The sequence below is a fragment of the Euprymna scolopes genome, chromosome 3 (genome assembly GCF_053919585.1).
Source record: "Euprymna scolopes isolate OS-2025 chromosome 3, ASM5391958v1, whole genome shotgun sequence".
Lineage (NCBI taxonomy): Eukaryota > Metazoa > Mollusca > Cephalopoda > Sepiida > Sepiolidae > Euprymna > Euprymna scolopes.
In genome coordinates, this window is record NC_136484.1 from 25600170 (window position 1) to 25613498 (window position 13329).

The 13329-nt window shown below is 32.3% G+C and overlaps 1 protein-coding gene across 31 annotated transcripts in view; it reads left to right on the top strand.

The window, feature by feature from the left end:
* LOC145253848 (phospholipid-transporting ATPase IA-like) overlaps window positions 1-13329 on the top strand; it is a 517619-nt gene that overhangs the window by 328434 nt on the left and 175856 nt on the right. For all 31 annotated transcript variants that reach the window (XR_013863764.1, XR_013863763.1, XR_013863765.1 and 28 more), the window contains one exon: window positions 4898-4943. Coding sequence is in view for 28 of the 31 variants with exons in the window: in XM_080112987.1 (XP_079969113.1) it covers window positions 4898-4943 (46 nt within the window). In the remaining 3 variants the exon portion in view is untranslated. The remainder of the gene's footprint in view (window positions 1-4897; window positions 4944-13329) is intronic.

Genomic DNA, 13329 nt, shown 5'->3' on the forward strand with positions numbered 1-13329 from the left:
TTAGTACCCAATGGTTTATGGGCTACCCTGCCTTTCTAGGTTTACATTTATGGTCCCATGACCAGGACTTTTTTGTTTACATTGAAGGGTCTACAGTTGGGTTACAGTTAACAAATAATCATTGTGCTTATACAAATAGATTTAATTTTGGTGACTATTGTAACACAATATACAAGCTGGATTTTTGAGAGAGCTGCTTGTCATGGCTAAAATGGAGTTAATGAGGTGTGTGATAAAGATTTCATGATTTGCAAACGTTTTTATTAACTTGATTAAACATTTTTTATTTGTACACGGTAAAGAGGTGGGGGGGTTGTGTGTGAAATCAATAATTTTAGATTTTGAATCTTTTTCGCAACATGTTCATTTTAAAATCAAGTGTGAGAACATTTCTCATGCGGTGTCATGTGTGAATTTTTCCTTTCATAATTGCAGTAATTTAATTTTGTACTTAAAAATCATATATATATATATATATATATATATATATATATATATATATATTAGTGATGAGACGATTTTAGTGGGTTTTTTTTTTCTGATATAAGTACTGATTCCAATTCTTTATAAATCTGTAAATATTTAACTATGAAGTCCCCCCCCCCATTACTGAAAAATACTACATATTAAATGTACAAATGTTTAATTAAAAGTAAAAATACACTTGTGGGAGATGATGTATCGATTTTAGTTTTACTGGTTGTTTAAAATCAATAAATATTTATTATTTTATGATTACTACCAGCAGTGGAAGATTTTGTTTTAAACAAAATCAAATAAAAACTAAAGACAAAGGAATCGCATTTGGCATCGGAAAGTAGCCAAAAACATTTTCAATACTGATTCTAATAACCTAAAATGTTCTGATTTACGATTCCAAATTGTCTCAATACTTATATATATATATATATATATATATATATATATATATATATATATATATATATATATACGATCCAACAGTTAATAAAGTATGTTAAAAAAACACTTTGAAATGAGTTAAAAACATATTTAATCTGAAAAGGAAACACTAGATAAGTGGATAGTCCTTAATCCGCAGAAATACTTTCCTTCTCATCAGAGGGTAGGAATTAGCAAAATGCAGGATCGGATTTTGCATGCAAAAGTATTTGATGAAACAACGAGTAAGTCAAAGATCTTACTTGAAAACAAAAAAGTGAAGCAGAGGGAATATGGTGAAGAAAAAGGTAATTACACATGAATGGATAGTCTGGTAGAAGATAAATGATCCATTCACGGTAAAATCCAAATATGTAACTTCAAGAAAGTTAATTGAATTTCCATTTGCACAAGTAAAATCCAAAAATCCCGTAATTGGAAGGAGATGGTCCATAATAATTTTATTTTATATATATATATATACTAGACTACCCGTGACCCGTTGGGTCAGTATGTTATGTTAGCAATGGAATTCATGTATGAGCGTGACATTTGTGACGTAAAGAAAATAGGGTTTTTTTTTTGACATAACAGAAACATTTCTATGAAAGTATATTAAAATGAAAAAAGAATATAGATAGATTTCTATGAGTCATTCTGTTTATTATAGTTGATTATTTTTGGAAAAAAAAAAATTTACAGTTACTGAATTATAAGTGGTTGGCCATACTTATACGTAAATGTGCACTGAACAGATAGCATAATACTTATTATAGTTGAATTAAAATTTTGATATCTTTTTTTTTTTTTTTACATCCTTCATTTCTGTATTATGTTCAAGTTATTTTAAACCGCACTCTTCCCATGTTAAATAATAATTTCGAAATAATAATGTTAATATTTCAATGTCCCAATTGTTCTTTGTTTTTTTTTTTTGGAGGGGGGGGGGTTGCGTTTAAATAAACAATTGTTAATACTGTCTGTTTTTTTTGTTTTTTTTACATCGTTTATTTCTGTATTATGTTTAAGTTATTTTAAACCCCACTGTTCCCATGTTAAATAATAATTTTGAAATAATATCGTTAATATTTCAGTGCGCAGGTTATGCGCACATGCGCAACCGGATGTCATAAACCGGAAAGTGGGTTACATACATCGTTACAAGGTCATTTGAGTTTTATAATTATATAGATATAGTAGCATGAGAATATATTTATGACAATTAAGCTACACATTCGTTATTTGTCATGTTGATTTCTCTGTCGAATGATTCCCTGTGGGAAGAAACGTGTATGCTTCTGTGTAGCTAAACTGCTATAATACATATTTTCATACTATTGCTAGACTAAGCTTTACTGACCTCTTGATCACTGGAAGTAAATACTGAAAATCTATACACAATATATTATGTCAAGGATGAGAGTTCATATAGAAACGTTGTTTTAATTTGAATAAAATAAAATATGCATCAAGTGCGCTTGAAAGCCAAATACAACGTAATATTTGGAAAATAAACGAATATTTTACTTGTTTGAAATTTATCACAAATATATTTCAGAGGTATACTCCATCTTCAGTGTGTTTTGTTTTTTGTTTCTTTTTTTCTTTTCTTCTTCCTTGCCATGTTGTAAATTTGGAGAAAGAAGTCTGTAAAGAGCCACGCGTTGTTTCTAGCGGTTTTACCTCTGAAATATTTGAACTGTGCGTAGGCAACACAAGAATAACGTCAAGGATGAGAGTTCATATAGAAACGTTGTTTTAATTGGAATGAAATAAAATATACATCAAGTGCACTTGAAAGCCAAATACAACGTAATATTAGGAAAATAAACAATATTCCTTATTTGGCTTTCAAGCGCACTTGATGCATATTTTATTTTATACAATATATTATATCGGCTTATAATATTATGCCCATATACATGAAATAATAAATTATATATATTAATGTTTGATAAAAAGAAGTGAGAGCTTCTCTTTGTTCGTTTTTAAATATCTTTTTCCTTCACTGATATAACAACGATCTTAACGTCGTACAAATGTGTATAGGAACTAACCATAATTGCTAGCATTTTAGACGCTTATGAGTCTTCTTCATACGCAGATAATACAACTAATAAAAATTGGCAAATTCATTTTAAAAGCATTTTAGGATTCTTTCAACTTGTTCATAGTATGTCTGGTTGATAGTTAGTTGAAGAGCTCCTTCTCTCCTCTTCTGATGAGAAGCATTAGGCTTCAAAATGTCTAGATGTAAAAGGGCATTTGCGCAAAATTTATCCTAAGGATTCTCAGAAGATCAGAAAGAAAGACGTTATGGACATCAAGATAGTTCCTCACCCTCCCTATAGTTCAGACCTTGCTCTCTGTGATTTTTGATTATTCTCTAAGCTCAAGGAAAACGTTAAAGGCTGTTGTTATGAGACAATTGAGATGAGAGAGGCTGTGACGAGGGTCATTGACACGCTCACACAAGAGGACTTCATAGGGCCTTCCAGAAGTTGTTGGAACGGTACAGGTGCATTGCAGCTGGAGAAGATTACTTCAAAGTGGACTAGAGTTTCATGTGTGTACTCTCAATAAAAGTGCCCATATGAAAAATGTCTGGAAACTTCTTGAAAGCACCTCATACATATATTATTACTATAATTATTTTTCATATCTACAGACACTAGTATCTCATCCTTTTGGGAATCATCAGTGCAGGGAGTTACGATTACAGCCGGTCGGGCGATTTGAACCCAACCACGAAGCCATGAGGAAAAATATTGACAATAAAAAAAAAAAAAAAAAAAATGAATTTATTTATCATTCAAATAAGGACAGGACATCGATGGGAGGAGGGTTTATAGATGCCCTTTTACATCTAGACATTTTGAAGCCTAATGCTTCTCATCAGAAGAGGAGAGAAGGAGCTCTGTTACATATAAGGGAATATGACATCTAGCTTAGGATACATAAAGAAAGAAATATTAAAGTATCTAATAATAGGAGGGCAGAGAGCAGCATGGAGGTAGAGGATGGATCCAAGTGATTGATAATATAAGGGAAGGGTGCATTGCAGTCAGATCAGAGTTTTAGGATTGTGGAAATTAGAGATAGAATAAATATCTGATGAGTTAGGGAATATACACCAGAATGGAGGTGAATATTGGTAAGATAGAATGTGAAGCAATGAAAAATAGTGTCTTATGGAAGAAGAGGGAGGATATACGCGAATGACGTGACTATGTTCACTGAGATAATGGAGGGAGGTAGGTGAGTATATGGAGGGAGAGAAAGAAAGGGCAAAAACGGGGCTAGAATTGTAGAACAAAATTTATGGTCAAATAATGGATAAAAAATATAGAAATAAAGAATATAATAGAACTAGAAATGAAAATATATCTGATTATATTCTTATATAATGTGATTATGCTGTATAAAATATATATAAAGGTAAACTCAGAACTGTATTATTTGGGTGATTCAGACTACTATTTCATCTCGAGTGTTATTCTCACAAGATTTCGGCCAATGTAACCTCTGACCTTCTTTAGGTGTACCTTGTTGAACTCTGGAATCTGTATGAAATTTCAAACAGAACCATTTATTTAATCCTTGGGAGTAGCATGCTGTGATTCCGTCAGCCATGATTGGACAGAAGTCTTAAGCAGTTCGCAATTCTCTTCTTAGTATTACATGCCCTGAACTTTCAACCTCCAGAAGGATGTCATTTAAAACTGAATTTTTGTTAGGACTTTATTCATTACACCACAGTCCTTGTGGGCAATTACATCAGCCAAAATGTGAAAATAACACTCAAGATGAAAACAATAGTCTGAATGATACAAATTATCAATCCTCATCTAAAAAATTCCAAAACATCAACTCAAAACTGTTAGTGTGTGTGCATATGTAACTTTAGTCTGATAAAAATAAAACTGTACATCTTTCTCCTAAGCTATATGTTATTGTATGTTAATTTAAACCCCTTACTATTTTCTTTTATTTCCAGAAACGCCACAGAGCTGACGAAGGTGTTAACAATCGAGAAGTCTTGGGTAAATTTTTTTTAAAAATCTTTTTGTACATTTAATATTTAATAAAATAAAACTATTTTCTGCATTTCAATTGAGCAGAAATAAATTTTATTATTTTTTGTAATCTTGACAACAAGCTTTAACTTTGTGTTTTTACTAGTAGGCCACACGGCATTGTCTGGTCATAAAATACGCTCAAATATATTTCAATTCATGCAGATTTTGTATTTATTATTATAGAGCTAATTCTCGATTGATTATTATATTGTACCTAATATATAGTAGCGATTTCAAAAATTTTAGGCAAGAAATATGATTTGGGTGCCATCAGCTAGAATTAAAACCAAAACTTAGCTTTCCAGCAGTATCTGCTCCCACATAAGCTAAGGACAAATGGCTATTAAGTCTTTAAAAATTAATGCAGTTTAATGTATAAATGTATATTTGCACATGCATAGAAGATGTACGTTTAGTTGGCTTACGTCTACCAAGCTTCAATTTTTTTTTCAATTTTGACCCACTAGCAGCTATTTTTACCGGCTAAAAAAACAAATTAAATTTGTTTCACAGTTCCGAATTCTCTATATATCAAGTTTCAAGTCTGTAGACCAAAAATTGACGAATAGTTTGGTAGAGACTCTCACACACACACACACACACACACACACAAGGTCACAACTGAAACTTTTAAATACTTTCAGATTACAGCTTGTATAATATCGTAAAAATTAAAATCCACATAATATTAGTATCAATATTTATAAGACAATCTGAACCAGATAAAAACGCTCAATATACGAGATAGAGCAATAATATGAATAGAAAATTTGGAATTAAATTCAGATTTTTAATTTAGTAAATTTAATTTCAAATTTTAATATATATATATATATATATATATATATATAAATGATAAAATCCAAGTTCATCAAACATGTTAATTACTTCCTCTTCTTACAGAAAGAATATTGCTGTTTTATGATATTTGTTCAAGATAGATCTAGTTCTGTACCTAATGTTGCTCTTGTCTCATACTCATATGTTAATTTTTAAACATTATCTCCTCATTTGTACTAAAGTCAAACTCATCTTTAAAAAATAAGCCTTAATTTGTGTGTGATCATATCCTATATCTAGATAGTAAACCAGATTTACATGAGCATCTATTTCAAGCCTATCGAGTTGCTTATTTGCAATATTTATATGTATTCTTTAAATCAACCCAGTTACTTCCATTTCTTGAGATTAAATTACTGCAAGCTTATCACTGCCAATAAAGGTTAATGAGTTTTTCAGGTGAACGGTGAGATGACACTGAGAAATGTTTGATGCCTCCGTTCAGTCTTGAAGGTCAAAAGATACCCCTGTAGGGGGCAACTGCGCATGTAACTGCGAGGTAAGGGTTGCGCAATCCTCAACCACACCTCTCCTGAATCAGCACTGCTTGAGTCCAGTGGCAAAGAGAAGTCCAAGATGACTGGAAACAATGCCGAGATAAGCAGAGAACACATACAGTACCTGGAAGTTCCAAATGGTCACCCACCTGCTACTGGTCAGGCTCATCGTTGCTTTTAACTTCGGTGATCTGACGGGAACTAGTGTGTCAAACGTGATTATGCCGTAATATTAATGTTATGAGAAATGTTAATGATGGATACTGAGTAAAATTTAATTATTTAAGAGGACGGCTCAACAAGAATTTGTTAATGTTAGACTTGAAAAACACCCTGTTGTAATCGACTGGAAAGCAACTCGGTTCCACAGGTGGGTAGTGCTTGGACAGAAACTTTATTTATTTATAATTACACTCGATTAAAAAAAGCAAAAATATCTTTGATGTACGTACACGTCATGAAGCAAAGCTATCATATTCCAAAAATCACATGAATTGATCAAGTATTTTTTTTTATCAAGAAAATCAAATTTTACAATCTTTAATGATTAAAAAGTTTTAATTGTTTTAAATACAAACTAAATCTCTAGTCGAATTATCGCCTTTGAATTTTGGGGAAAATTTAAAATAATATGGCCACTTCCGGCCTCTTCCTCACATCCTTATAAAATTTGATTTTCTTAAAGAAAAAAAAATACTTGATAATTAACGTGATTTTTGGAACATGGTATCTTCGTTTCGTGACTAGTATGTACATCATAAAGATTTTTCTGTACAACTGTGCATTCTAAAACCAATATATATGTTCATTAGTAGATAGACCACATGTTACCAAGTTTCTATTTCACAATATGGAAGATTCAAATTTGCTTTTAATCAACTTTAGAAGTGGATGAAAGTCTCACATCATTGAAAGATTATTAGCTTTAAATTTATAGAAGATTTTACTCTGAATGTTTTTTTTGATTTTTTTTTTTTTTTTTATGAAAATCTCTAGAGAAGGACTGCAGCCACTCAATTTAAGGAGCTCAAAAAAAATATACTACTTCAGGGTCAAAAATTTTCTAACAGTAAGTGTTAGATGGGTAGATTCTGATCCAGAAAACATCAATTCTTCCTCTGTCGGAAACATCATTCATCGAATGTGAAGAATAAAGGACAAAACCATGCGTATTACCACTGGCTGTCTGAAGTCAACACCAACATAATAGCTACTAGTAGTAAGCTCAATCATACCACCTCATGTAAGGAGGGAAGGGGCAACTCAAAAATGGATTCAAAACCTTGAGGAGGAGCAGGGGTGTCATTGAAGACCCAACTTTGTGCCTCCCAGGATTTGCTACAAATAGTAAGAAGCAGTGCGTAGCCGCAAACTGGATCAAAATGAGACACTGCAGGATTGCAGTGAATAAGCACAGATGGAGACAAATAGACTCCCCAATCTGCCCAAAAGTGCAGGGAAGCTCTCCAGGACACAGACCACCTGATCCTACACTGTCCAGTCACCGATTCGAAGGAGGCTATGCGACAGCCCATCAGATTGGCTAAAAAATAGCGGTATAGAGGTCTACCCTATACAATACTACTACTATTACTAAGGACAAGCGAGAATTATGAGGTTGCCAAAAGTAAACCCAAGGTCCATTTTTTATTCTCGTCTGCATCTATATTTTTATCTATCAGAATCTGTAGGAATACAAGCCAAAGCCACTCAGACACTCATGGATATTTAATAAAGTGTCCTAAAAAAAGTATAAGGTGAAATCTGTTTCAGCACAAACAATGAACAGAAAAGATAAACTATTTTGATTGCTAATAAAAGCAAAAATTATTAAGATCAGTTGATTACTGAAAATGATTTGCATGTAAATTTCAGAATATTATTTTTGGACAATAGATTGGATCATTTTTATTTTATTTGAATTGTGCGATCTTGTTCTTTTTTTTTTTTTTTAATTTAATATAATTAAAAATATTTACATTGACTGAAAATGCAGTTTTAAAGGGTTTTATATTTACTTCATCTTTTCTGTTCTCAAACAGTGAAGGAGAAATCCTAGACTGAGGCAATCATTGTTTTTGTCTTAATCCAGATTGTCCCTTTTACAAAGGTAGATTTTCTCCACATCAAAACTTGACCTTGCACCTGTCATCGTGTGGTGAGACAAGTAAATAGGAACATCATAAGCCATAATTCTAAATAGGTTTTTATTCTCTTCTCATACAGAAAAATAAAAATTTGTTCTTTTATAACAAAGGTCATGAATTTTTTAAAATTTTAAATAGTAATCAGTTTCTTTTCTCTTCTCTTTTGTCTTTGTCAAAAGAGCAAGAAATTGTTATTTATTCAAAACTAGCTTGGGTGCCCGGCATTGCCCGGGTGTTTGGAGGTGTGTCTTGAGCAAAAAAGAAAATAATAATTTAAAAAAAAAAAAAACTCATAGTAGGCAGGCAGGCTTGAACCCTTACAGCGAAGGAAGAAAAGAATGTGAAAAAAAAAAGTTATGTCTTCGCCGTTGCATCCATCGACAAACTGGAAGTGGTGAAGGTTTAAATTAAGTCTAGTCAACCGAAAAGAAGAGACGACTTTCAAAAATATTGGCGAAAAAAAGCGACCTTTCCTTGTAGAAAAGTGCCCAGTTGAGGGTGAAGGAATTAATATTTTTACCCAATTTTTCGCTATTTGTCATCCGAAGGGTCGAGCTTCAAAACTATATACTGATCTCATGAAAATCCATCGCCTCTGTTGAAAGTTTTAGGCAGACATACATACATACATTTAAACAGACAGATGAGATTTATATTATAGGTAGATGTACAACATAAAAGTTGCTGAGTTCAAAAAATTCCACGAAATGAGAAACATTTAATCAACAAATAAGTATTGATAAAGCTGATATTTTTCTGGATAGCACAAATAATTAGATTTTTTGTGGGAGGATCAATAGCACACAGAAAATGTGAGTTTATTAACATTTCTATGAAAATAGTGTTTATTGTATTTTAAATATCGAACTGATCGAAATGAGATAAATTAATAAGTTCTAATAAATACTAAGGAAGTAATGTTGTACTATATCATTCAATATAAATAATAAAATCATATTGTAAGAAACAATCTTTAATTTACTCCTTCAATCCACCACCTCTTGGCAGACGATGTTCTTTTTTTTTTTTTCTTTCTTTTTTTTTTTTTTTTTTTTTTTTAACCGTTTCTTTCAAATGTTCCCTTTTTTTATTGACTTTCTTCGGTGAAGAACTGCTGAATGTTGAAATTGAAATGTTCCCTTCTCACACCATTATAACAATAATCATTTATTATTATAATGATATTAAAAAAAAAAAACTACATCAAAGGCAAGTTACTTTCATATTATTATCAAGGGTTGCTAGATTGGCCTTTTTAAAACCAAATTTCATGAATATCTTCACCCTTGTTGAAGCAGTTTGGCCTTCAACAATTACATTTGGCTTCTTTTTTTTTTTTTTTTTTTTTTGTAACATACAGACTAAGAAAGGAACGAGCAGAATATTATATAGATATAATCATTGTGTACCATGTTCATTAAAAGTGCTAGTGTGGTGACAGTGTGGTGAGATAGAGGGGGAAAAATAGTGATGCCAAGTATGCATCCACTGTATGAAAACAGTGATCTCATGTGCAAACTTAGAACCATTTGATATGGAGCCGAATGACATGAATATGCAAAATAGGCGCTGTTGGCAGTCCAAAATGACCAAATAAAAGGAATGAGATTTTTTGATTGAAGATCAGTTCATTTTTGGATACCATGTCATCCAAGTGTGTTTTGGACAGGTGTCCGTTTATCTCGTTTTTTGGACTGTTGTCTATGAAGAGAAGAAAGAACTACTATTTCTGCCGATATTAAGAGTGAACATCTTCACTGTTCTTGGTGAATAGAAGAAAAGGAAGAAAATAATCTCACTGCATGAATACTGAACGATGGCATTCTGTGTATTCTTTTAACTCTAAATAATTTATGTGGCTGAAGTAGAAATAAATCAAACACATCTTTCAGCTTGTATCTCTACTATTATATAAAAGGAATTTTGCCTTTGTGTGAGTATGTGAGTTCGTTCCCTATGGGCTCTGAAATGGCTGGGATGAGTTTTTAAAAATTTAACATGAAGGTACTTGATGCATCTGGGAGTGTTTTTATGTAGGTTTTGTATCGGAATGAGTCTTATAAGTATTGAAAATCAATGATAAAAAAAAATCTGATTAATTAAAGCAGTTAGATTTTTACCAAAGTTAACACATTTATACAACCTAACATCACAATTGTATTTGAGAAGTTTAATCATCACACAAGTAGAAAGGCCAGCCATATAAAATCGACAGCAGCTTTTTTTGTAAGACGGGTGTGTTTGAAATTAATGTTTCTTTTTAGAGCACAATGGAACCATGATATTTGACTTTTGCATTTTAAACTTTAATTGAAGCCATTATCTATAAAAATTATTTTATAAAATCAACAGCAGGTTCTCTACAGTGCAATGTAGACTATGATGTATTGTGAACTAAGTTACTGCAGAGAGGCATGTGAAGCTTCCTGTACACTACAGAGGTGGGAGGTCCCTAACTCGATCAGGCATTCAATCAGTTTGATTAAAAAATGGGCAATTTCACTAATTTTGATGACAACAAATGTATGGGAGGGTGGAACATTTGTTGATCCTCATTCAATCCTGGACACTGTTGGGTTTTCATGCTGGTAGTACAAAGGATAATGTACAATGTGTGCATGTGTATGGAGGGAAACAGCAGGTGAAGTTTTGGTAAATTTTAGGAAGCATGAATGTTTTAAAGGTGCAATTTCTTAAAGAGCACGGTCGATGTAGGTAGTTCTGAGAAAAAAAATCTTTCTAGAAGGCACGGGATCTGTGCTGTTTTCGGACTTTGTAGGCAATTCCATGTATCTTAGACAAATCGAGATCAAAAACACTGTCAAGGTTGTTGTTATTGCTGTTAGCAAGATCTGTATATTAATATGATAGCGTGTGTGTTATTTTCTGAGTTACGCTTACATCCATGTCATTTAATTGTTATGTACTTCCATTTCTTGTCATTAATAATTTTACCAAGAATTCTTCATAAGTTTTGGTTTCGGTTTTGATTATAGCTGATGGCACTTACGTTATCTATTTTTTTATAAATAATTTTATCAAGAATTCTTCATAAGTTTTGGTTTCGGTTTCGATTATAGCTGAAGGAACTCAAGTTATATATTTTTCATAAGTTTTCATTTCTGTTTCGGTTCAAGCTAATGCACCCAAGTCATACGGATATATTTTTTTATTTTTGAAATCGCAAGTTTATAACATAAAAATCGATAGAACATTAACTCTATAATAATATATACAAAACTGCAAGAATTAAAATATCATATTTAAGCGTACTTTACAACCGAGCTTTGCCGGACATTCGTGCTAGCTTACATTTTGCAGTTTTAACAAAAAAGCTACAATAATATCAGAGTGTTTCCATTTACACTGAACATCTACAGAATGTCAATATCAATATATAACATATGAATGAGTCCTCTCTGGAATTTCCCCAGCTCCTGCGAGTAATTAATAATTTTGTGGATGTTTATCAAGTTAGTTGTTAGATTAATAAGGGGAGTATTATCGATGACATTTAAATATCATAGATTTCTTTATAATTAAAAAATAAATAAAATGCAACACTCGAGAACAAAACCAACAAATAACAATCAACTCTAACACTACGATTATATATATTAAAAAATAATTTTATTTAACACAGATTTTTTTTTTTATTGGTATGGAGTATTGACTCTCTTTAGCAAGGTAATCCATTACAAAATTTTGCAAGGTAATCCATTACAAAATTTTGCAAGGTAATCCATTACAATACGGAATTAAAATTCATATTTTTTTTATTGGGACAGGTTGAGGAATGCTTTGATGTAGATGACTACATATAAATCCATTTGTCTACATAAAAGAGAAAGATTTAAAGAAAGTCATTCATCGCTAATTGCATAAATAGAAATCTCTTGGTATGGTATTTATCCATTAGCGTGAATCCTCAGTGTGCGTTTTTCCTAGTAAATAATTTTTACATCTCTCGAGATAGGAAGACTAGTTTCTCACTAAAACTGATTTGATTTTTCCTACATGCTGTATTTAGAGTAGAAATTGCAAGGCTACCAGCTTGTTTACGGTAGCCAGGCGCAAAAAGACAAAAATTAGTCCCCGTAGAATTTAGATGACTTTGTGGCGAAGCACGCAGTGAACTTTCTGCCATCTGTTTGAGTGGGCAAACCAGTGTTCTCTTTATCTTGCGTCAATTTTGAAACTTAAAATAATTTCTATAGTCAACTAGTGTACTTCCTAATTTCCGGCATAATGGTACTGGAATTGACCAAAAATACAACAGCTTATCAGAGGGAAAATTTGATAGTTGATTGGTAAGTGGTAAAATTTGTTTGTGAAATAAGATGTTTGAGCTTTGATGAATCCAAGCCCAGGGGAAACTAGGCATTTAGGATACGGCAGGTTTCTGATGGAAGATATTGGTTGCAGTACATGTCTCTGAATAGTTTCTAGACAACCAATGATCAAGCCCCCCGCCCTCGCTAATCTTCACGATAAACACCCTGAAACAGCTGAAACCACTGTCAAAAATTTTCCCCACTCTTTAACTGTGCCAAAACCAAAACGTAGATTCCATGAACAAAGCTTCTTTCTTAGAACTGCACGCCTGTGGAACTCTCTTTCGTTTGCCTGTTTCCCACCTGACTACAACCTGGATGTCTTCAAGTCCAACATAAACAAATTCCTGATGAACTGCCCCCTTAAGTAAGAAACTTTATCAAATCTCCAATACTAACAATTACTACAATACTATCCCATTGATTACTGTACACGCAATAACCCTTATCCCTGAGTGGCTTCCGGGTCTTGATAAGTGGTGACTACCTTGTAAAAAAAAAAAAGAAAAAAAAAGTGTTTTAGACTGATGAC